Consider the following 26,498-nt stretch of genomic DNA (forward strand, 5'->3'; position numbering starts at 1 on the left):
TGCAGATGCTCACTGTCCAAATCTGTGACGTCTACTTAACCATCCAAACTCCTCCAACGTCCTTCTCACCCTCTGGCCTAAAATCTGCTCTCTACCCCCGGCCCTCATTGCTGTCTCTATTTTTTGCTTATTTCTGTAAAGGTCATCTTACCATACACTGAATTCCCGGAAGGTCATTTGTCAAACTGCTAAAATCAGTAAAGTACTAGACTATAAGGAGCAAAGTCAACCACGCTGCTCATTTTAGGTATATATACACTATTCTCAGGACTATTTGTATGTGGAAAGTGGGGAGTGGGGCATGTTATTTCACGGAGAACAGTGGATACTTAAGAAAATATTCTAAGTAGGACAGATGATCAAAAAAACTTGCAGGTAAAAGCAATTCCTGTGGCTGTAAAAGTTTATGCTTCCCAAGCCTCTATTTCACCTTGCCATGCTGGGCTGGGGAGGGGTTACACCTCCTGAATGTGTCATATTCTATATTAAAAAAAAACGGTATTTATAAACTGGCTGTTGAAAAGTAAAAATGCACTTTCATCAGGAAAGTTTATGCTTAGTAGTGAAATTCCCAGATTAGTCCATGAATGGGTACTTCATCCACAATATCAGTAAGTGTAATTGAACTTCCTTAGTGATGTCTTTTGAAAACACCAACAGACCAAAAAATGGATTTGCTTTATAAATCATGAATTTTGGTGGTGCCCAAAAGGAGAGAAATAGAAGAGAACAAGCAAGGAGACGTCCCATGATGATTGTGATTCTGACTTGAGCACCTGGACGTGGATAATTTCTAACAACTCCTGCCCTAGAATGCAGCGTGTGCCTCCTGCTCACGGATCAACATACATCCCAAACACCACTCTTGTGCACAACATGCATGTTCAGGGTCAACTATTGACACATGTTTACAAAGCAAGATGAATTACACTTAGGAAGTCATCCTGAGTTTAGGCTGGTGCATATTGGAAAAGGGCTCTAGAGACAGGGTTTGAAGTCGAGTTCGGAAGTCATAAACCTCCCAAGAGGAGCAGAGCAGCTGAGGCTCCGAGGCTGCTGTCCTGGCTGCCAGAGGCATGGCAGGCTAGGCCTTAGGTGATAGAGATGCTGCGCTGGCAGCTGCTCCGGGGCTTCGTGCTTTAAGGAACAAGTCCCACCTCCCAACTGGTATCCTGGTCCAGTCCGTGAGGCCAGACTTTGCCTCAGAGCTGGAAAGCAGAGCCCGGGCTGAGCCCCCATGAGTTCTGTGTTTGCAAAGCTGCCACTGGGTCCCTCCCTCTGCTCTCCAGAACCTGCTAGACAACTCAAGGGTTTGCTTGAAGGGGAAATGGGACATAAGAATTCCACACTAAGTTCCTAGAGTCTTTTCAAAACATCCAAGCCACAGGGAGCAGGTCCTATGGGTGAACAACATCCCAAAATAAACCTCATAAAATGTTTCACTATTACAGAGGGCACTACTTTACACTAAGTATCACCTATGTTTTGCCAACATCTCACATTTCTTTGATTTTACCTACAGTAAGAAAGTGTACAAAGTGCCACAACATAAGTATTTTCAAAGCAAAGACAAGTTTCTGAAAAAGTTTCCGCAGATCTGAATCACACAGTGGGCCAGGTCTGGTGCCCAAGTTATCAGGAATTTCTCTGCCTCACACATGGATCAAACTGTATGACTTTGGCCATTTTAAGGCAAGTTTTTGTTTTGTTTTGTTTTTTGTTTTTAATCTTAGAAATTAAATAATGCACCAGACTACCAGTGAGTATTATTGTTATTTTAAATAACTCCATGGCTACATGAGCAAGTTAAGGTAAATCCCAGAAAAATTCAGCCAGGGTATCTATGCTATTATCATCCAATTGGAATTTGGTAGAGTTGCCTAGAATTCAGGAAGACACTACCATCAGCTAGAGATGTGGAGGACGAGCACTAAATAAGACACAGCAAACTGTTCCTCGAGAGGGCCCTGACCCAGGAAACCAGGAGACAGCTCCTGCCACAGCCACGAAGAGGAGCCTGCAGAGAGCGGGCCGGTCCCTCGGCGCTCCCTGCACTGCGGCAGTAAGAAACAGACCGGTCTCCAGGGACCTGACAGATGATGACCATGTATTCATACACTCAGGCTATGGAGCACAGCTGCACCTGCAAACAAGTGACTGCCCTAACTTTCCAGAAGCTAAATGTAGGATTCAGAAATGTAGGTCAATCGACAGTTAAAACAACAAGCACAACCTCAGAATTAAATCGACTAATTATGAGGCAGTTCTAAGGCTTTAAGAGAAGTGGGACTCTGTATTTATGGAGAGGTAGAGAATTAAAAGATACCCAGAAACCACCACTTAAACAGAAAGGGGTTGTGAAGCAGACATACCCTAGCACAGAGCAAATAAACGGAGGGCTCCAGCCAAGGGGCAAGAAGCAGGGACGGGATGATGGTGGGCAGACATGGAGCACTGGGGAGGCAAGGGAGGAGAAGATACGAATTCCATTTATCTGGAGGATAGGACAAGCAGAAACTGCATATACTGTGGACAGAACAGGTTAGAAAGAAATCTCTGATCGTAAACAATGACAAACTGGAATAGATAAGAAAAACCACCTAAATTAATTCTCCTCCATACAAATCCTTAAGGAAAGCAAAGATAATTTATTTTTGTCACCGGTTCATTTTTACCTGATAAAGGAAGACAAGATGTACTCTCAATATCACACTGAGCTCCGCAACTCTAAATCTTGATGCGTCTGGCCACCTGGAGTTTGCATGGAGACCCTGGGCTGTGCACACCGCAGGACTCTCACCTGGAACACTCGGAGACCCCAGGATTCAAGCACTCTGCAGCTGGCAGCACAATCTAACAGAGACCCATTAAAACGGATGTCCACAACAGAATTTACACGCATTCTTTACAAGGGAAGGGATGCATACACGTTCCCAAAAGGAAAACAGCCACAAGCTTTACAAGCTAGGAAAGGAAAAGCTGCACAGATCAAATGCTAGGGTTCATGAAGTTCCTGTGTGGAGAGAAACAACACAAAGACCTTCTTGTGTGTTCTTGTTAATATGTCCTTAATGTGAACTGACAGTACCTTGCCTCAAACACCATTTAAGCAACAAGACATGACAAGACATATGCTGGCAAGAGATAAGGCTCACCCCTGAAACACACGCAGGTGAAAAGGCTCCACCCCTGAAACACCTACACGCAGGTAAAAAGGTTCCCCCCGAAACACACGCAGGTGAAAAGGCTCCACCCCTGAAACACCCACACGTAGGTAAAAAGGTTCCCCCCGAAACACACGCAGGTGAAAAGGCTCCCCCTGAAACACACACACAGGTGAAAAGGCTACCACCGAAACACACACACGCAGGTGAAAGGCTCCCCCGAAACACACACGCAGGTGAAAAGGCTCCCCCTGAAACACACACACAGGTGAAAAGGCTCCCCCTGAAACACACACACAGGTGAAAAGGCTCCATCCCTGAAACACCCACATGCAGGTAAAAAGGTTCCCCCTGAAACACATGCAGGTGAAAAGGCTCCACCCCTGAAACACACACACGCAGGTGAAAAGGCTCCACCCCTGAAACACACACACGCAGGTGAAAAGGATCCCCCCAAAACACACACGCAGGTGAAAAGGCTCCCCCGAAACACACACGCAGGTGAAAAGCCTCCCCCGAAACACACGCAGGTGAAAAGGCTCCACCCCTGAAACACCCACACGCAGGTAAAAAGGCTCCCCCCGAAACACACGCAGGTGAAAAGCCTCCACCCCTGAAACACACACACGCAGGTGAAAAGGATCCCCCCGAAACACACACGCAGGTGAAAAGGCTCCCCCGGAAACACACACGCATGTGAAAACGCTCCCCCGGAAACACACACGCATGTGAAAAGGCTCCCCCCGAAACACACACTCAGGTGAAAAGGCTCCCCCCTGAAACACACACGCAGGTGAAAAGGCTCCCCCTGAAACACACACGCAGGTGGGACACACGCAGGTGAAAGGCTCCCCCCGAAACACACATGCAAGTGAAAAGGCTCCCCCCGAAACACACACGCAGGTGAAAAGGCTCCCCCCGAAACACATGCAGGTGAAAAGGCTCCCCCCGAAACACACACGCAGGTGAAAAGGCTCCCCCCGAAACACACACGCAGGTGAAAAGGCTCCCCCCGAAACACACACGCAGGTGAAAAGGCTCCCCCCGAAACACACACGCAGGTGAAAAGGCTCCCCCCGAAACACACACGCAGGTGAAAAGGCTCCCCCCGAAACACACACGCAGGTGAAAAGGCTCCCCCCGAAACACACACGCAGGTGAAAAGGTTCCCCCCGAAACACACGCAGGTGAAAAGGCTCCCCCTGAAACACACACGCAGGTGAAAAGGCTCCCCCGAAACACACATGCAGGTGAAAAGATTCCCCCGAAACACACACACGCAGGTGAAAAGGTTCCCCCTGAAAAACAGGCAGGTGAAGTCACAACCTCCCCTGACTCGGAAGGGCCTTATCTCGGAGCCACACCAGGTTCCAGAACCTTCTACATCAATTATACACCCATCTCTCAAAAAAAGAAAAAAAAAAGTGAGAGATCGCTTTGCAGGTGGAGGCATGGGAAGAGCCCACTGTTTTATGCCTTTTCCATTTGCCCCGTGGAATCTACAACTAATACACCAGTAATTCTTCAACAGTTCAAGCACAGGACACGGAATTCCCAAAAGAATGGTGATTGGCCATGGATTTTTTCCACACATATTAACTTAGCATTTTTCAATCAAAACTAAATAAGGCTAGCTCATGCACAGACAAAATCAAGTGAGAGCCAGAGGAAATGTGTCCACCAAAGGAACCACATCACAGTGAGGGCTGATATCCTCACACACACTGTGCCATCCTGACTACTGATTCCTCATCTCTTGTGAAAAATCACAGGCCACAGATCACATGCCACGGAGACGGCTAAACATTTCTCCACATCTGGGAAGCCCACATCTCAGGACGACCGAAGGAATTCTTGGGGCTGTTTTGATTTTGAATTCAGGAGGTATGCTCATGCAGATGACCTAATGCCCCGTGGTCGGAGCTGTGTCTTTTGTCAACACCTGAACTCTTACCAGAGCTTGTCCTGCATTTTTCAGGGTCCCACAAAGCAAATGAAATGTGATGGACCCACGCGGCACTCAAGTCACTGACGACCCACGAGGGGTCGACGTCCGGGTAAGAGACACCAGCAGAGCTTCAACACAGAAATTCACCTGCAAAAATACCCGAGCCCAGCCAAGCTTCCCGCTCTGACAGCTGACATCGATGCCAAGCAGGCAAACCCCCCAGCGCTGCTCTTCGCGGCACAGGGAATTTCAGACGTCACATTAACATAAAACTGCCTTCACGTTGCATAGCAAACTCAAGTACATTCCTTCATCCTAATTCAAGAAACTTTTAGAGAGCTATGTTAGAAAATGCCAGCAGTCACTTTTTTAATTCAAATGAAACAGAATGAAGGTGATTTCTGTTTTGTTAAATCTCTATTTCCACAAGCATTGTTCTTACCCTCAATAGAGCTAATCCACGTGTTTAAAGTATTAACAAATGTAAACTGCAGAAAGAAAAACTCTGCTGAAGGGTCTCCCCTCCTCTCCCTCAGCCAATTCTTCTTCTAGCCTTTGCTGATGTGAGGTAGCCAACATCTCCCATCTAGTAATAAACAAAAGGAGTTGTGCTCAGCAGACTTTAATCAGCCAACAAGACCAGACATTTCCCCCATGCATTAAAAGAACATAACCCACCAGAAAAGGTTTACTCACAAGACACTCACCAGCTCAAATACAGCATGTCCGGTTATCTAAAATACAGATTTTCAGATAAATAACAAACGAATCTTTAGTGTAAGTATATCCCAAATATTGCACGGGACATACGTAAACTTTTTTTTAAAAAGTATTTATTGTTTATCTAAAATCCACGGTTAATCAGGAGTAATGTATTTTTATGTACTAAACTTGGCATCCCCAACTTCTAAAACAAACATATTATTTGAATGAATTACTTAAAGGAAGCCGCAAGAGTCCAAAAAAAAAATGTGTAAAGGCTGATGTCAACACATACACATGGACAAAGAGGAACATTATTTCTCATCTATGTGCAGCATCATTAGTTCACTGGAAGGATCGGAAATTATGCACACGAAATGAAGAAAAAGCTAGGGAGCACCGGCATCATCTCCCAAAAACACAATCCTCCAGGGCCTCAGCAGCCCATCACTATGGGACAGGGCCTCTGGATGGACAACACTGACCCCTAGCGGCTCCTCCCAGGCAAGCAAGAATCCTGGAACCCAGGCACGGTCCTTTCCTTTCCATATGGACAGGTTATGGAGACATCCCACCTGCAAGTCCCAGCCCGAGGGTCCTGCTATCTGGGCCCTGAGTAGGGGCTGCAAAGGTGAGGATTGGGGTGGAGACAAGAGCCTGAGAGAGAGAACGGGTACAATGCCAGGAACACAGGGCAAGTTCCCAGCCTTCATTTCTCCATCTTCCTGTCCTTCTTCCCTTCACACTCTGGTGGCATGTCATAATACATTATTATATATTATTGATTTCAACACTTACGACTGGAACCAACTTGAGAAAGTTTACTTAACCCTCTCAACTTCAGATTTCCTGTCTGTGTTTTGAGACAAGTGGCACCTTCACTTCATGGGGCTATGCTGGAGGTTTATATGAAATACAGATAAAGCACACAAAGATTGAGTCTATGACAAAGTTACTCCTTCAAATCAGTGAAGGAAACGTAACATAACCTACTAGAAAACATTCACTCAACTGACTGTTGAATAAATTATGTTGGAAAAACCAGATCAATATGGGAAAATGTTTAAAGTACCTCACAGAATATATACGAGGTTTTACATGGGTTAACACAAGGTGGAATAAAGCAAATGTAATGAAGCAAACTAGATTTGATTCAATGAGAATAATTTAATGGTAGGGTAGAGAATGTCTAAAGTCTATGTAAAATCCAAAAACCATACAGACAATTCTGATGTTTTAGAACCTCTACAATAAAAGACTTCATTAAAAGACAAATGAGAAACCAACAGAACGTATTCAAAACATGAGAATCAAATCCACGACATATAAAGAATTCCTATAAATTAACAAGAAAAAGACAACACATTTTTTAAATGTGCAAAGTTCATGGACAAGTACATCAGGGAAGAAATACAAATGGCCAGTAAACACGAAAACACGCTTACGCTTACAAAAAAAAAATGAGAAAATGGAAATTGAAACAATAAAAATATACCTTTTTTTGTTTCATACAGGCAATTTTAGAAAATTTATAATACTAAGAACTATTCAGGACATGTAGAAACACACACACACTCATAAGCTTTTGGTGGATGTGAGGATTATTACAAACAGGCAGCACCTATCAAAATATAAAATGTACAAACTCCTGAAACCACCAATTTCACTTAAAGAAATCCATCATGGTCCGGGCGCAGTGGCTGAGGCCTGTAATCCCAGCACTTTGGGAGGCCAAGGCGGGTGGATCACCTGAGGTCAGGAGTTTGAGACCAGCCTGGCCAACACAGCGAAACCCTGTGTCTACTAAAAATACAAAAAAAAATTAGCCGGGCATGGTGGCACACACCTGTAGTCCCAGCCACTCGGGAGGCTGAGGCAGGAGAATCGCTTGAACATGAGAGACAGAGGTTGCAGTGAGCCGAGATCGCACCACTGTACTCCACCCTAGGCGACAGAGTGAGATTCTTGTCTCAAAAAAAAAAAGAAATCAATCCATCATGAAATCCTCCTAAGGCCTTCATTAAATCCTGTTAATGGCCTGTCACCAGCATGTTTACTGCAGCATTGTTTGTAATGAAATTTGGAAAGGACCTGAACAATGATCAACAGGCAAATAGAACAAGATCACCCTGAACTCCCAAGCAGTCCAAGAGAGGAGAGTCCTCCGCCCACACAGGCAGATTCCCAGGACATACTGTCACATGGGGAAGCAGGCTGAGGAACGAGACACATCAAATGCTCTTACTATGTACCAAAACAAGAAAAAAATCTACACATACACTTACACAAGCAAATACATTTTAAAGACCTAGGAGGGTCAGAAGTAAACTCTCAGTAAGAGGTAAGGCCGGTACGGACAGTCAACAGAGGAGGATCGCTCCTTTCCAAGCACTTCCTCACCATCTGGATTCCTTGCAATGTGCAGGTGTTTACAAAAGATGTGTGGATGTTCTAAAGGATGAGCAGAACTCTAAAACCAGGAGGCTAGCATGGGTCTAGCCCAGAAAATGGGAGCTCCTCCTGCCATAGCTAGCCCTGAAGCCCACGCAGAGGCCAGGAGGCCGCTCAGGAGGAGGGCGAGCAGGCAGGGCAGGGAGGTCAGCATGAGATGCAGGCTGACGCCGGGGAAGTCGGGCCTTGCCTCACCCTCTCCCTCCCGGGGACAGGATCAGCAGCACCTGGTAGGGGATGAGGAGTCCTGAGCCAAGAAGATGGGTCTGGGGTCTCAGGTCTTGTCTTGGAAGCCCCTCCCCCAGCACAGGGCATCAGAAAGAGCTGAGAAGTGAAAGATGCAAATGGCACCCAGGGCCAAGGGCCTGAGGGTTCCAGGAGGAGACAGATGTGTGGGGAGCAACAATGGCACATGCAGGCACATGGAGACTCCTCCTGGCCTGGGATTCTGTCCATGGCCTTGGGGCAGATAAAAGACAACAAGCTCAGGCATCCTCTGAGACTGGACCTAGAGCTGTGGCCTCCAGATGCAGCGATCCACGCTCCCCAGCCTCTGGGCTCACTGAGGTGTTTTGTGCTAAGATGCCCCCTGGGCTCCTGACTCTGCCCATTCTAGTAGGAAGAGGAGTAGGGGGAGGAACAGAGGTGCCCACAGTGAAGGAAGACGATGACCAAGGCCAGCAGTGCACAAAGGAGGGTGTGGGTGACCCTGGACACCCTGTGACCAGGGAAAGGTCAGCTTCTCGTCCCCATTCCAGACACGCCCTGCTGGGCTGACAGCTGCACACTGCCCAGGAAACTTCCACAACCACCAGCAGCAGCATCCCCCAAATCAAGAGATCTTTAAACTCAAAGAAAAAGATCTTCCACTCGAGAAAGAAAAACCAGGAAATTCTGACCCAGAATGGAAAATGATGCACCGAGCAGTGGCTACGGAAAAGGTATCAAGGAATCCGATGTCTGCCAGACGCCGCACGGCTACCGGGCTGTTCTGCAAAAGCAAACACGGTGCCCTTTTGTTACTGAGGTTTCAAAACAACATCAAGAATTTGTTTCTAAGTGGAGTGTAGGCTATCGCCATAGAAACCGCAGAGACTCTGTCTTGCTGGTGTGACGCACAACCTGTCCAGAACCTTCTGTTCAGAGCTTCTGAAAATTCCCAGAGCCAGTATCTTCCAATTGCTTTTTTCATACCTGAACTTCAGGAACTTCCTGGGTCACCTTCTGGGGGCACCTTTAACTGCATTTCAAGGTTCTTACCGACTCTTCCCTATATGTCCACGACGCTTCCGAAGGTTGAGGCCTTGATTTCAGCCTCACGGCCCTGGACCTACCATCTTCCATCATTTTCGAAAAAGTAGAACCCGGTAATATTTCTTAAAAATGAAAAAATTTCAATCCACTCCACTCCTATCATGTCCTAGTCTAATACCAAAATAATCTATAAAAGTCACATTCTCATGAGTCATGTAGTAATCAATTTTCAAAAAGCAGTGACATCACAGATTAATTTTAAATCAAAGGAAACACGATTTAACTAGTCAGATAGGAAACCTGGCCATCATTTCAATATCAAAAATGTTCTCTAATTGTCCAGTCCAATGAACAAACTATCCCAATAATGTCTATACTGGAATCAATCACTGGATTATCATATATACCAACAACCTAATTTCATGACTTTGAAGGCAGCTGCCATTCTCCATCAGGTTTCAGATATGAGATTCAGGCATGTATGTAACTTTTCTATAGGATGGCCAGCTCAACAAATGGCACCGCGGAATTATCATTTTAAGTGATACATTTCAGTAACCAAGTAGGTTATTAAACAAAACAGTAATTGTATTAAATTTGGAAGAGAGTTTATTCATAGTGCTGAAAGTAACTATTCTGGAGTTAAGAGAAAGAACATGAGTAACACTGAGATTTGGCTCATCTATACAGGAACATATTTGGCAGCTAACAGTTCGCCCAAATGTCTCACTAATCTGTGAAAATACTTCTTTCAAATCAACGGCTTCCTTTGTAAAGAAAGCAGAAGACAAGGCCTCCTGTAAATGGATAGCGCGATGTGGACCATGCACACAGAATCAGGTAAAATCTCAGTAACTGGAGTCTTACTTTCTAACCTTTAATCCAGAGACAAATATCCCTAGCTTTTTAACATTCTAGTAAAATACAGAGCTAAAATGGCAATCCATTTTAATATGCAAAGGCTTATGCAAATTATATATGCAAATACTGGATCCTATCAATAGCCGACAAATCCCTCATGAAAAACTAGCCTCAGATTAGGTCCAGCACACAGAAAATTATCTAAGAACCACAAAAAGAAAACCACATACACACAAATGAAAAATTACAAACTTGTGCCAGAGACGAGGACACACACACACACACACAAAACACTTATCAAATAAAACTTAAATGCTTCAAGCATTTAAAAGAAAGTCTAAACTTATGAAATAATTCAGTGTGCCCATGATGAAAATGCAGACTAAGAATGATGCAAATCAAATGGCAAGCCACAGATTCCTTTAAGAACTGACTGAGCCTAAGTCACACCAGGAAGTCAATCCTGAAAGCAGCAAGAGAGGGGCTGCTCTGGAAGGTCTTGTGCCCGGCATGACAGGGCTTGGACATCTGCCGCCTCCAAACCTCATGTTGAGACCGATTCCCTGTGTTGGAGGTGCGGCCCAAGGGGCGGTGTCCGGGCCATGGGGGCGGGTCCATCACGAATGGCTTGGTGCTCATTACAATAATGAGTGAGTTCTCGCTCTGAGTTCACACGAGATCTGGTGGTTTCAGAGTGTGTGGCGCCTTCCCTTCTCTCTCTTGCCATGTGACACATGGGCTCCCCCAGACTTTCCACCATGATCCTAAGCTTCTTAAGGCTTCACCGAAAGCAGATGCCGGCACCATGCTCCCTATACAGTCTGCAGAACCGTGGGCCAAAATCAATCTCTTTTCTTTATACATTGCCCAGTCTCGGGTATTCCTTTACAGAAACACAAGAGTGGACTAACATGCAATGCACCAGCAGTGCCCCATGCATTCCGCCTCCAAGTGCGCTCAGGCGGCCCCGCCCACCTCTGCCCTGGCGGGAACAGGACAGGGTCTGCTATTCGAAGCAGCCACCAATGCCAGGGCCAACAGCAAAGTTCCCATGGATGAGAAGCTTTGGAGATAGTTTCTGCAGATGTCACCAGTTGAACAAGGAAGGACTCCTTAAGGAAAGGACAGCTTTGGGCTCTATCTAGAGGTCCTCAAAATGCGGCACCCACAGCACTCCTCAAGCAATGGGGTGGCCAGTCCTCCAGCACCTGCCCTCCTCCGCAGCCCCTGCCTTCGGCACCAACACCGTGCAAAGCACCAGCACCATCGATACCTGCTCACCCCATAGGCCTCTGCCTTGAGGGCCGATGCTGTGCAAAGCCTCAGTACTGTCACTACCTGCTCTCCCCACAGGTCTCTGCCTTCAGTGCCGACACTGTGCAAAGCACCAGCACCACTGCTACCTTCTCACCCCATAGGCCTCTGCCTTCAATGCCAATATTGTGCAAAGGGCCAGCATCGTCACTACCTGCTTACCAAGACCATCACCTCACCTTAGCTGAAATAGAGAACATGCACTCAACTGTGTCCTTGACAGCTCACTCTTCTGTGTCACCTGAGCCCTGTGTGCTGGAGCTCAGTGGATTGGGACTCCAGAGCCTACAGCCCCACTCTCTGGGCCCCAGCGCCAATGAAACTCATAGATCTTCCCATATCCTCTGGCCTCCAAAGGCCATCAGGCCCACGGCCCTCTGTACTGAGGTGGGAAACCATCCAATGGCCTGACCAACCTCTCTTTAGGAAGCCTGCCGTGACAGTCTGGGGCCCAAGCAAGACCCCATGCCCAGGGTCACTCGATGTTAGCATCACTCTCTACTGGGAAGGGGCTTAGCCAACTTCTGCTCCTGGTCCACAGTAACAACGGATCAGTAACAAAGGCCCCAGACACAGCAACTCCAAGCCACGGCTCCAACACGAGGCGTGTAGGGTCAGAAAAAGGGAAGAAGGCGACCTCCCCAAATCCTCACTCCACTGAGTCTGACAACACCAAAAGCGAGACCTGGTCGCACGTCCTGAGTCCACACATCCTGAGTGGCAACGGCACTGAAATCCACACATGCAGCACTTTCCACTGAAGACTCTGTAGGCTTCCGAGATGCTCCCATTAAATACTAACTGTAAGGCTGGCCTCTGCTGTGACTGCTGGTCATCGCTGTTTCTGTTATCAGACAGGAAGATCTCTAGAGTCTAGATATCCAGTAAAAAGGACTACTGAGCACTGAGTACTCCTGTGCAAAACTACCCACTCCCGAATACAACATTTCTCCACGTAGTTCGCTGTCAACTCTGAAGAACAGAACTCATCAAGGTGCAGCTCCAGCCACTGTTCTCAGCGTGAGTACTGCGGGGCCCTCAAGAAAAAGCAGGTCTGGCCCCTGTCTTCAATGAGATGGCAATTTGAGGATGCCCAACACAAGCCGGATGCTGGGGACAGAGAGGGTCATTCTGCCTGAAAAGAAATGTGTCCACGCAACAGGGAGGAATGGGGCCAGCCTGAAGCCCAGGTTTGCATTCCACCCTGGGTGCCGTATCGCGGCTGCACGCTCAGGCCTTGTGGAGGAGACATGGGAGCCCTGAGTCTGGGCATAGCATTCGGGGCACAGCAAGGTGGAGAGTGGAGAAGACGGGCAGGTGCCAGAGCTGAAATGCATATGGAGCTGGGAGCCTCCTCAGCTTGCAAGGAGGAACACCAAAGGGCTGAGCAGAAGGGTGGGTATCTGTGCTTTAAGCAAACTCCTAGTGAAGGATCAAGAAAGGATGGGCTTAGTCGCAGCACATCACAGATACAGGAGGGGGACAACACAACCAATGCAGGCAGGTGTAGAATCATCAGTCAGAATGACTGGAATCTCCCAGACAGCTCAGCAGCAAGGCACCATCTCAGGGTGCCACGGCCCCAGCTCCACAGGGGTGCACACCACTCCATGGCATCACACCTCTCCTGGCCAGGAAACCCCACCGCAACCACCAGCACCTTTTCTCACAGGTGCACCAAGCCCTCGGCAACGCCTGACCCAACCCAGCACCTGCTGCTCTGGCTGCTGCTGTCCGTTCTTCCAGCTGGTCAGGAACTGACGGCTCGGAGTGGAATCAGACCTCCCTCTTTACCAGGAGCAATACTGCCTGGTCCATGAGATGCCCTATCTCACAGGAACGGGGTACAAGAACCAAATTCAGGCATTTCTTTCCACTATTGATAGATGAAATCTACCAAGAGGAACCCTTCCATTTCAAGCCAGAGTAACAAGTTCAAGTCACACCTGGGAGGACCGAGCGCCACTTCTTCACGACACAGCAACAATGACATTCACCCAACAGGTTCGGGGCCGAAAGTCATATCCAGCACTACCCCTCCTGCAGACTGGAAAATGCTAAATCTAGCAGGGAAAGGAGAATTAAAGTAAAGAAGTTTAGCATATGAGGCAAAGAGAGAAAAGGCTGAAAACTGTTCCATCCAATAAGAATCTGTAAATGCATCCATTGGCTCTGGAGTCTGAGAATATCACGAACTTCTCTTTCAGTGAACATCACTGAATGTCTATCCTAAGTAACTTCCTACGTGGCAGGAAAGAAACTCGGCACACCCCACAGGACTTCTGCACAGGGTACCACGGCTGTGGCTGTGGGGCATCCTGGCCTGCATACAACATGGGCACAAGTGCAGATGCAGAATCTGAGCCATCCTGAGACTACACATTCCTGCCCCTCGTGGACACACCAGGAAGGGGACCCTTTCCCAGGCTGGAAGCTGGACACTAACATGAACAGTGTGTGTGTAGGATACCCACAGTGTGCCAGGCACACACAGGAAATGGAGCGAGGACAGCAGCTTCGGTGGAAATCACAGCCTCCCCACTGCAAGGCAGGACACTGCAAATTCCCAGGGGCTGATGAACTTCTAATACCACACTGTGACTTGGTGACTAAAGAAGAATTAAAATCCACACGTCTGAGTCCAAGCTCGTGTGCTCTCCACCAATGATGCCGTATTTCAGCAACGCACACACCATTCGGCATGGGGCGAAAGCCAAGCCTGCCCTGGAACACCCAGTTTCCTTACTGATAAAACGGGAGGATAGAATGGATACCTCTTAGTTCCCTCCCACCTCGAAAATTCTATGATTCTATCTTGAGTTAAAGAGAGAGAGAGAAAATAAGTCAAGTGTTTGAATTTTCCTAGCAAACCAAAATGTCTGCCTGATGTTTGTTGCACGGTACCAAATACGTACATCCCACATGTATTTCTCAGTGGCGGGAAGAAAGCCCCAGAGTATAATCTCTGGAGTCCAACGCCTTTCAGTCTAATAAATTCATTCTGGAAGGTCAGAAAATGTAGCACTCTGTTCAAGCAAATATCAGCACGCATGCCATGCATAGATTATCAACGCTGAAAGAATCAGAATACAATAAAACGTATTTAGGAGACACTATTCTCCTCATAATTTAATCTTCCTCTGATAACTTGGAAAGCACACAAGGACACCCAGGGCCCTGTGAACAATCACCGTCGTGTTCATGTGTGCGGGAGCGCGGATTAAGAGTGGGCTCCGGTTGCTAAGATGCTGACTACATCACAAGGCATTCTGCATGTGACTGTCAACTACATCTGAATATTTCTCTGGAAGAACACTGCTGCATTTTTATACTAAACAAGAATTTAATATCAGAGTTTTCCAACTCATACTTTACTCCCAACGAAAGAAACTCCTCAGAACTCCGTACGGGGTAAAGCCACGGAGGGTGTCTTCGCTCCAGGTAGAGCCCTGGAGAGCCCTCTGCAGGGCGCACTGTGCCAGCTCTTCCAAAGCCTGCGATCGGCCTGCAGCTTCCTGACCTCGGTCTCCGTTCTTCTGAATTTCTGTCTCACCAGATCCCACTCTGGTTTTCTTCTCTGGATGTTCTATGGCTCATTTTGGTTAGGGAAAACACCCCAGGGAGCCGTCAGGCCTGGCATGGGCCACATGGTGGACAGCAGCTCTCACTTTTTGGGGACACCTGACTTCAGGACGGCCTGTCACCCTTGCACTTCAGGAGCAGCAGAGCAGTCTATGTGTGAACATTTATTAGATATTACGCAAGATGAGCCTGGGGCTGTGGCACGATGGACGAACTGGGCACAGTCCGGCCGAGTGAACCTGTCCGGATACTAAGGGCAGCTGGCCTTGTGGTTTGTACCTTTACCCATTCTGCAAGCTCCTGTTAAATAGAGGTCCCCAATGCTACCAAGACCCCCTCAGAATGAGGACATCCCACAGCTCCAGGCCATGGAGTGGCGTTTGCCATGAAATTGTTCCCAGCCGTGTGTGCTTTCCTTCCCCCAGCTGAACTGGATGCTATTTCCTGCCTACACTTCGAACCTCCCTTGGATGAACGCACTTCACTCATTTTCTCTCCTCCTTGGTCCACCACCTCTTTCTCTGAATCGTTTTGAGCCTCTCGTGAGACCCATGATGAAGCACTATGTGAGGACAAGCGCTCCTCCCAACCCATGACTTGGCTTCAGAGACGGCCTTGCCCGTGGTGCGTCCAAGCCAGGACCCCGCGGAGTCCCCAAGAGACTCAGCATCGCGAGTGGACTGGCTGCAAGGTCAATGAGCGAAGGCACTGTGAGAGCTCCTCTGCTCTACCTTGAAGGAATGCTTAGAAGAAGTACCCTATAAAGGCTGTCCACGCCCAGCAGGATTGGCCACACAGGCAAACACCCCTCCCAGCTCACCCCCTCATTCCATTCTCCCTTCCGCTGGCCACATTCACCCTCAATCCTGCTTCAACGGGTGAACACATAAAAACACATCCTCCAGGCCAGGTGCAGTGGCTCACGCCTGGAATCTCAACACTCTGGGAGGCTGAGGCAGGTGGATCGTTTGAGCCCAGGAGTTGAAGATCACCGTGGACAACATGTCAAAATCCCATGTCTACCAAAAAAATGCGAAAATTAGCCATGTGTGGTGGTGACCGCCTGTAGTCCTAGCTGCTCTGGAGGCTGAGGTGAAAGGATGGCTTGAGCCCGGGAGGTGGAGTTTGCAGGGAGCTGAGATTGTGCCACTGTACTCCAGCCTGGGTGACAGAGCAAGACCTGTCTCAAAACACACACACACACACACACACACACACACACAGACACACATATACATACCGTCTCTCACCCTCCCTAAGCTATTCTAATTGCTGTCTGTGTTCTGTTAGAAAAAAAGAAGGACGGTTGTTGAACCTCTGTGCCCAGCCGCATGACTGCAGCCTGGCCGTCCTCACAGCCAGTGCACCAGCACGGACAGCCAGCCAGCCTCCAAGCACATGCTCAGCAAACACCTTACGGCAAGAGCCTGAGTGCGGCTGGTGACGGTGGAAAGAAGATGGGCTCTGAGGACGGGGCTGCGGGGCGGCAGGGAGGCAGCCAGTGAGGGGACAGGAAACGGGAGATGCTCTGAAGGTAGATCCGTTTCCTCCTTTAATTACCTTTCCTTCCCTTGACCATATTTTTTTTTTCTTTGAAGACTTTCCTTGATTCTTCAAATTGCATATATCAAGGCACTTGTTCCAAGCACTTTTTGTATTATACTGAGTCATATAATTTGCCATTATGTTGATCAAAAACAGTTGAACACAATCGTCCCTCGTGGGACGGGGGTGACTGATTCCAGGACTTCCCCTGATACCAAAATCTAGGATGCTCAAGTCCCTGGTGTAAATACCTGCGTGTAACCCACGCGCATCCTCCCGTACACTGTAAATCATCTCTAGATTACTTATAATAATACAATGTAAATGCTCTATAAATTCTGCTGTGTTGTTTAGGGGATAATAACGAAAAAAAAAAACCTGTATATGTTCAGTAGAGATACAACCATCTATTTTTCTTTAATATTTTCAGGCTGTGGTTGGTTGAATCCAAAGATGTGGAATCCACGGATACACAGGGCCAACTGTACTTTAACTTCCCACAACGTCCTCTAAAACTTGAGGGTGTCCCATCTATTGAGTCGCAGTGAGTATCTAAAAAGTGAGGGTGGGTTCCACGGGATGGAATATGGATTTTACATGACAGATATTAGCACAACAAGAAATGGTGAAAAGCGGGAGTAGTAAAATTAGTCTTGAATGATATGCAGCTCAATGGGGCACCACTTGTGCATTACGAGCACCTCAGAGCATCTGCCATGGCCTGGGCACCAGGCATCCCAGTCCAGGCACTTCTCAGGATGGCATCAACTCTGACAGCAAGTCTTCCAGAGGCGTGCAGCCTCTCTGCATGCTTCTGTTATTCCTGAGTCGCCTAAATGCTTTCTGAGCAGAATTCTATTTTGGCCCATACGCTGAAGGTTTATATGTCTCCTTGCAAAGCAATATTCGTTTTTCCCTAGTGATGGTTTCTAAGCTCCCTGAGCCTACTTGTGTTTGGGAACGTTGGAAATGTTGATTTTTATAAACTCCAATTAGATGCCCTTTTACCCCTTTCCTACTAAAAATATTAACTTTTTGTGAAGTCCAAAAGTGGACTTTCTGTCCATGCCACGTCCCTTTCTCAGTGGAGGATTTAAATCTAGTAACATATTCCCAATGACTGACTCTTTTTCCACAATTTTGCACTTCTACTATTTTAAGTCAATAACAAGAGCTGCTGCGACCAAGTCTTATGTGGGGATAAAAGTAACATGAATATCAGAACTTTCCAGAGGAATAGATGGCAACATTCAACTGACGAAACATGTTCCATAAAAAAAAAAAGGAGAGGAGTTTCTTTCAGTTAATCTAATAATGAAAATTATTTCCAGATCCAGAAACAGCATTCAAATCAATTCCCAGATGTCAAAGAAAATGTTCGGGCAAAACTATGGCACAACTGGGTTTTACTGGAATGGTCGCATAGATCTGAATTCTAATTTCAACTGTGCTCCCACAGGCAGGCTGGCTGCTGCTTATGAGAACCACTGTTATCTTTCGTTCCTCAATTTCTACATAGCTGCTCCAACAGTGTTAACCAATCATCCCATCAGAGTTCTATGAGAATTTAAAATAACCTAATGCTTAAAGAACTAAGTGATCTTTTTAGTAACAGGAAAGGCAAGCATTTTCCAAAGTTGCATGTATTTTTTCAGAAAAAGAAAGGAATGCTGCAGATTTAAATATGAGATTCAAAATACTCAGTTTCTTTTCCAAGCTAGCCCTGTGAAAGACCTGGGCCAAATCCCACAAATCACAGTGTTTTGAGAGTAGTTAAATCGATGGAACATGGTCTCTCTCCTTAAGGAATATCCATGAATTAGTAATTTGTTGCTACACTAGACCATTAAAGGCGGCTGTTGTGAGTGAAAAGTTGGTGTTTTTAGGTAGAAAGATACTGTCCTTTGGGATTATGGAAAGTGACCCACATACACCTACAAGGCTCTTCCATGTTTTATGCCTCTGTCGTGCCACAAATTTCTGTCCTCTCTCAATAAGCTGAAATATTCTATTTATTCTATCACCAACTGTTTGTTACATTCAACTATGATATATGTCTTGTTATAGAATCAGCTGAGGTCTATATTAACTTTCTCAAAACATTACACATAGAGAAAAATATATATAATGTCTTTAAGACATCAATAGTAGTCTCTAAAATTTAATGAGCCTGAAAAGAAAAAAGAGTACCTTCCAATTTATGATGGAAATCATTAGATCTTTCCAACCTCTTGATTTCTAAAAGCACTACTGGATTCGATTATGAATCATGTGACCACCACCATAAGCAATGGGGTGAGTGAGGCCCAAGAGCTTTTCCAAATATTAAGAATATTTCTCTTAGAAGTGAAAAGAAAAAAACCCATAGTGCTAGCCCAATATTTTGTCCAGCATGTGCTCCAAAAAAGTAGAGTATTACTGGAACATAACCAGTAAAATCTGTATTTATAAAAATAAAAAAAGAACACCGAGAATTAAACTTAAAAGAAGTCAACCAGGGATCACGATGGGGTCAACCCGGTTTCACATGACAAATTATTCAAAGAATCCAAAAGTGTTCATTGAATGAGCACAGCATTTTCAGAGAAGACCATGTCCTCCTGCTCCTCCCACAGGGACCAATGACTAAGAAACGCGAAGTTAAAATACGCATGACTGAAAACTCATTTACCTATGTATACACTCATAACCTGTGGGTGGATTCAACACAGGTTTTGCTACAGGAGAAAAGACTTGCCTTCTACATCTTTGTTGACTCAATATGCATTTCAGTGTAACAGACCCTCATATAACACACTGTGTAAGACTGTAATAAACTCTGTCCCGGTTTGGCCACATCTCTAACAAGGAAAAATGACACGGTCTTCTGTTTTGTTGTGAAATAATACAGCACAGCAGTCATCTTCTTCACCACAGAATATAAACAGCCCTGCTCCGGGCTTGGATTTCTATCACTCTTAAAAGTCCAGGTAAAAAGCAACAGTCACTAACAGCGTTGCAGAGAAGGGAAAAACATCTTTGGCTTTGTGGAGAAACATGCAAGTTCTATAACTGAAACATCACTTTCCACTTAAAACAATTATGCAAAGCAAAAAATAATAAAGGAAATATCAAAATGTTTAAAATTTATAGAAAGTAGGAGAATTATGAAAACAAAGTTGGCCAAGCATCTTTAAATATTTACATGGCTATGTGAAAAGTAATCTGTTCCAATTAACTGTCTCTAAACCCACAGGGTTACTTGAATCCAAGGAGATTAATTATAACTGCACACCAACACCAATTTGAAGATAGTCTTCTACCCAGCTGGAGTGGAGAAAAGTCTGTGTGTGTGTGTGCGCGCGCGCGTGTGTGCATGCATCGTATGGTGAGAACTGGGTCTGAGGCAGAAAAAGAAGGGGGTGAATGTCTCAGAAGGGATCCATGATGGTGTTCTTTGCTCAGAAATTAGGATTACAGATGCTCAGGTGAGTCCATCAACCCTAGAGGTCAAAGGTTTGAGTGTATGCAAACACTGAAAGGGGCTCCAGGGGGAGCTGATGGGTGTCTGTAACTGCGCTCCGCAGTGCGAGTTCCAGATCCATACTGGGGACAGATTCCTGGGTGTGGGGCCACCTGGCCACAGGGACCCTGGGCAAGGGCACAAGGCCCCCCCGGCGTGGAGTCCTGAGTCCCAGGATTACCTGAGCATAGGCCTAGCTGAGTAAGGGGTCACTGGGTAAGGGGCTAATGAGTGGGGCTACTTGAATATACGTTTACCTGGGAGCAGGAACCCCGAGCCTGGGATCCCAGGACCCAGGCCACCTGGGTACACTTGCTCACCTGGTGCAGGTTCAGGGGCGCCCTCTTCACCACTGTCTTCGGCAGCCTCGTCGGCCAGGCCAGAGCCCGGGGAGTCGGCAGCGGCACAGGCGGAGCCAGGGCTGCTGGGCTGGGAGGCCGAGTCACCCTCACTGAGTGATCCGCAGCGGGCCCGCGCCGTCCGGTCCCCGTCACCGTCCCTGTCGCGGCGCGCGCGGCGATGCACGCGCGAGTGCAGCACCATCTGATGATAGGTGCGGAAGATCTTGCCGCACTCGAAGCACTCAGAGGACTTGCCCTGGCCGGTGGTGGCTGTGGCCCTGCGGTTGGGGCGCGCGGCCGAGCGGGGGTCGAGGTGGCCGGCGGGCGCGGGGTCCCCGGGCCCACTTGCGCGCTTCCGCGGCGGTCCCTGCGCGGCCGGTGCATCCTGCTCGCGCTTGCGCTTCTCCTGGCTCACCAGGACGTACTCGCGCCTGTCCTTGTCGAAGGCCACGTCCCCAGCCAGCGCCTCATCCCAGGCCCCGTACTTGAGGTACTCGGCCGGCTCGGCCACCTTGCCCCGCGTGGCCAGCTGCCAGGCCTGGTAGCTGTTGACCGGGTCCAGCTCAGCCACCCGCCTTCCGGCCTGCGCGCCAGGGCACGAGTCGCCGGCCGCCGACGGCCTCAGGTTCAGGCACTGGAGGAAGAACTGCTTGGCGTCCGGGGGCCCCTCCGCCCCCTCCTCGGCCGGGGCGCGCGTGCGGCTGGCCTCGACCCTGCGGTGGATGGCGTTGTGGGCGTTCAAGCTGTCCAGGTTTGTAAACAGGTTCCCGCACTTGGCGCAGACCTCATAGAGGCTCAGGCCGGCGACGATCACCTCCTCCTGGACCACGTTGTTGATGGTGGCGATGGGGTCCAGCTCACTCTTGGGCCTGTTCTTGCTGCCCGTCTTGGGGCCGTGCGCCTTCATGTGGTTCTTGAGGAACCAGGGCTCCTTGAACCTACGGCCGCAGATGTGGCAGCCGTGGTCGAAGGAGCCCCGGTGCTTCTTCATGTGCGCCTTCAGGAACCAGGTCTGGCTGAAGGCCTGGCCGCACACCTCGCACGGGAACTCCCCGGGGCTGAGCTCGGGCTTGCCGTTCTCCACGCAGGCCTCGCCGCTGCCGGGCCCCTGTGCGGTGATGTGGTCCCTCTCGATGTGGCTCAGCAGCGACTCCTCCCGCAGCGTTGCGTAGTTGCACAGCCTACACTTGAATGGCTTGTGCGCCTGGTGCACGTGCAGCTCCAGGTCCTTCTTACGCTCGAACTGGCTCTTGCAGAAGGAGCACTGGGCCGCGGCCTTGGCCTCCCCCGGGGTGCATGCGGACCCCTCCGCCCCCTTCTTGCTGCTCCGCAACAGGACCCTGCCGCTGTCGGCCTGCGAGGCCCCGTTCAGGACCCTGGTGCCGTCGGCCTGCGAGGCCCCGTTCAGCAGCCGGTTGCAGGCCGAGGCGCTCTTGGTGGGGCTGGCGCAGGCGTCCAGGCCCTCGGAGGCGCGCATCTCACCCAGCGGCGCCTCGCCCGCCTCCAGCTCGTGTCCCTGAATCAGAGTCCCCGTGCGGTGGCTCCGGATGTGAATCTTCAGGTTGCCCTTCTGGGAAGCCCGGTGGTCGCAGTAGGGACACTTGTAGGGCTTCTCGCCCGTGTGCTTGCGCATGTGCTGCGAAAGCGAGCTCTGGAAGGGGAAGCTCTTGCCGCAGATGCAGCAGGTGTGGCAGGTAGCCTTGTCCCCATCCACCTCGTGGCCCCGGCCGGCCCTGGTGGGGCTGGGGCCTCGCCTCAGCTCCATCTCGGCCTCTCTGTTGCGATCCATCCGAAGGACGGGCGCGGCCGGTGGTGGCGGCACAGCTTTCTGTCGTGCAGGCTGCAGGGACCGTCCTATCTCTCCATGGTCAGAAGAGCCAAAAGACGTGCCTGCTCCCAGGAGGTGCACCTTCTACATGGGGGGCGCAGCAGCTGGCAGCCAGCACCTGAAACAGAGATGGAACATCATCAGCAAAGCTCCTGGCCAAGAGGGCCCAGGCATGGCTGCGGGAACCCCCACATGCTCCCCAAAACATAGCCATCCAACCCACATGAAGAAAAGCAGCACCAACAACACTTCACACAGAGGCGAGTGCAGCTGCTTGCCTTAGTAAAAAATCAGTATGACTTAATTATCAATAATGAATTGTGTTAAATGATTAACATAAATGTTAACGATTGTGCACCACAATAATTTTCTCTTCTCAATAAGGTATCAAATCTTTAGGAGACTGTAGTACCAGAGTGTGCAGGAGTGTGAGGAAAACAAGCTACTTAGCAAGACCATGTGGGAATCAGGGACAGAGGAAAGCAAGGTTTAGGAAAAGGGCAGGAATGAGAACAGGGGCCAAGTTCCTGGGCTGATGGAAGGTGAGCTGCACAGGTGGTGACAACAGCTGACGGCACTTCACACACACAGTCACATGCCACTTAGCCAATGGGATACACAAAGCTGAGAAATGCATTGTTAGGCGATTTCGTCCCCGTGCAGACATCCTACAGTGGACACACACCCCCCCAGATGGCACATCCCGCAACACACCTAGGCTGTATGGTGAAGCCACAGCATCCTCCTAGTGAGGCTGGGTCTGCTCCTAGAGATTGTGCCCAAGCCTGAACACAGTGAGCATCAACCACCCTGCGTGGCCGCCGCCTGCATGCCCATCCCACCCACCAGAGGGTGAGGAGGGCAGAGGCCCACTCCCTCCAGGCACACAGGCAAAGGGCAGCCTGCCAGAGTGTAGCTGTGTCCAGCACGGAACAGGCCCCCACCAAGGACGGGGGGGTGCATGAATCAAAATGCTTGTATCCAACCAAAGAGGCCTAAATGGTGCAAGGAGAAAAACAACTCTTCAGTAAAAACAGGAATCCCACCTGACACAGGGTAAGGTAAAGCAGCAGAACGATGAGCCAGTTAGAAAGGATGAGAGAGATGCCAAGTCTCTCAGGTCAGTGCCTGAGTGTGTTCAAGAGGGAGGGGCTGCACAGACAACTCCCTGGGGACAGGCTCTGCTCATCTGCTCATCTCTGCATAGAACAAATCCATTTCCTGCTTCCAAGGGCCCAGAGAGGGTCTCCCTTCTGGGGCCGGCTCCAGACCTGCACAGAGAGGCACCCAGATGGCCCATGTTCTGAAAACCCAAGTGATTTCACATAGAAGGGAAGCGTGTTTGTATAAACCTACAATCTCACACACAGTAAGAACTCCTACTTAAACATCTATAAAACCCAAAGCAGCTCCATATTTCCGGCTGGGAAGCACACAACACATTAACACACAGCTTCCATGCAAAGATGACAGGGCCTCCCACGAAAAGACCTGGGGTGGCAGCTCCCTGTTTGCTCCGAGTTTTGCAGCCTACCAGGTTTTCACAGAAGCAGATGGGACACAGAAAAGAATACTGATAATAGACCTGACGGGGTGAAGGGGCATGAGCTAAAAAATCAAGTGTGGGGTGTCAAGAGTGTCCCCAAACCTCCCCCACGGGGGTCGGGAATTCTGAGCATTTTGTATTAATACTTCAACTCCTGAGGGCCCAGACAACAGCAAGACAGGAGCCTTCTGAAAAGACAGACCCCATGCTGTGCCCTCTCACAGGCAAATACAGCGCCAGGTAGAAACCTTATCAAGAATTATAGGCTTCACAACGTCTTTCCAGAAAGCCCCGCTTTGGAGGCGCCTAAGGAAACACGCGCAGCCTCAGCAGCAAATGAAAAGCAGCAACACAGAGGTTCTGCTCCTTCCTCCAGGGACGCACCCAGCAGAGCCACGCAACGGAGCGGGCATGAGAGAGATGCCCACCCAGAGGAGCCAAAACCCACTTGCTCCAATAAAAAATAACAATCAGCCAGGCATGGTGGTGCACACCTGTAGTCCCACCTACTCGGGAGGCTGAGGCAGGAGCATCACTTGAACCCGGGAGGCGGAGGTTGCAGTGAGCTGAGATCATGCCACTGCACCCCAGCCTGGATGACAGAGCAAGACTCCATCTCCAAAAAAAAAAACATTAAAACTTCCCCTAAAACCGGAGAAGTATATAAGCTTACCAGGAAGATTTCTTAATGACCTTTTACTCTAAGCTAATTTAAATGATTTTGGTCTTGGCACACATTGTGGTTGGCTGTGTGATGATTTATGATGATTTTACAAGGCAAGTGATTCACAGCAAAGCCTCGTCCTTCCCCAGGCCCCAGTTCACTCCCCCACAAAAATGCTGAATCTGATATTCAAAGTATGAATGAAACACTATTTATATCTAACTTAGTGACTGGATGTGGTATAAAAACCTTACAAGTGCGAACAATCATATAGAAAATACGTTTACAGGGAGGAAAAGAAAAACAACTAAAATCCTGGAAATTGGTGGCTCTGAAATAATTGTACAGACTCCCCTGGACCTCTAACGTTTGTCTATAAAGGATGTTAAATGGCAAGACAGTTCTCCAGTTCAAGAGAATTCAACTGCCAGAGGCCAGCTACGAAGACAGGATTCACCAAGGAGGAGCCCAGGCCTGGTCAGGGGCGTAAGAGACAGCCCTCGAGTGCAGCATGAAGCAAAAGGAGATTTGTTCAGTGCAAAGATTCACACCAATCACCAAAACCCTGTGCTCTAGGGCTATCAGCTCCTGCCTTCTTTCAGAGCAGCAGCTCCTGGGGTCTGCACCCAGAGAAGCGGCCTCCATGCCAGCCAGCTGTGTGCCAGCAGCTGTGCACCCGTCAGTGTGCAGGTCACAGGGTCACGGCCAACACAGGGAATTCAGCACAAAGTGCACACGTGCAGTTGGGAACCCTGGTCCCAGCCCTCATGCTCCCAGTCACCAGCCATATGCCTTTCTAGGTGTGTCCTTCACACCCTCAACTCGTCCCCTCCTCTGTCAGGCACAGAGAAACAATAAGAAGCAGCCACATGTCACCGAAGCCCCTTGCAAATGCCTCCTTCTATAAAATCCAGTGACCCCCTCAGAGCCCACAGCATCCAGACCCCAGGGACATCCAGGCAAACACACACCTGGCACTTAGGGCCCCTCTTCTCATCCCAGGCAGCTTCCTGCCCTGCAGGTACCTTCCAGGAGTGCTGGGGAAATACAGACACTCTCGCTCGTGGATCACCAGAGACCCCGAATACAGGCCCATCTAGCCCAGCTCAGCAGCACAGCCTCGGCATCCTGGGCCATGACCACGGCTGAGCGGAAGATGGCACGGTATCAAGGAGCGTGGCCCTTGTACATCTGAAAGGCCCTTGTGCCAGCATCGGACCCATCCTATCCTTGCACAGCCTTGACTCCCCAGTACCCCCACCCTAGCTAGAGCCTGAACCCTGGCCCTCAGGCACCCAGTGACTAGAGAATGCAGTCTCCATTTCCTTAAACTCACTTAAAAGCTTTCCCCGAAACTTGGAGAGCCCTGCAATTTACAGGCAGACGTTCAAGGAGGAGCATCCACGATGCCCTGCGATCAACAAAGCAAGCTCTTCCTTCTCTCCGATTTCCTGCTCACTACCTCTCCGCCTGTCCCATCTTTCAAAAATAAGCCCTGCTGTAAATCCCTGAGAGAACTGCACAGGATGTGTTTTTAGAGGACTTAAGAACCCTGAGAAGGGAAAGATACATAAATGTAGAAATGGAAAAAGTGCTGAAACAGTAACCAAGTTAAGCCCAAACCACCATTATCTTAAGGAAACACGAGCAAAGCTGCCTCTGCCCAGGGGTCCATTAAGTGATCCTCTCCTGATGTCCACAGTTGACTAGCAAAGTTTCTCAAATGTTAAAGAAACAGTCAAAAATTAATTCCCTGCAACGAACTCTCCTAAGGGGTTACTCAGTGGCCAAATCGA

General features: G+C 48.8%; 1 protein-coding gene across 16 annotated transcripts in view; it reads right to left on the reverse strand.

Moving 5' to 3' along the window:
• Positions 1-26,498, reverse strand: part of ZNF516 (zinc finger protein 516) — a 152,207-nt gene that overhangs the window by 77,982 nt on the left and 47,727 nt on the right. For all 16 annotated transcript variants that reach the window (XR_010124205.1, XM_063653837.1, XM_063653839.1 and 13 more), the window contains one exon: positions 20,644-22,610. Coding sequence is in view for 15 of the 16 variants with exons in the window: in XM_063653837.1 (XP_063509907.1) it covers positions 20,644-22,453 (1,810 nt within the window). In the remaining variant the exon portion in view is untranslated. The remainder of the gene's footprint in view (positions 1-20,643; positions 22,611-26,498) is intronic.

The sequence above is a fragment of the Pongo pygmaeus genome, chromosome 17 (genome assembly GCF_028885625.2).
Source record: "Pongo pygmaeus isolate AG05252 chromosome 17, NHGRI_mPonPyg2-v2.0_pri, whole genome shotgun sequence".
NCBI lineage: Eukaryota > Metazoa > Chordata > Mammalia > Primates > Hominidae > Pongo > Pongo pygmaeus.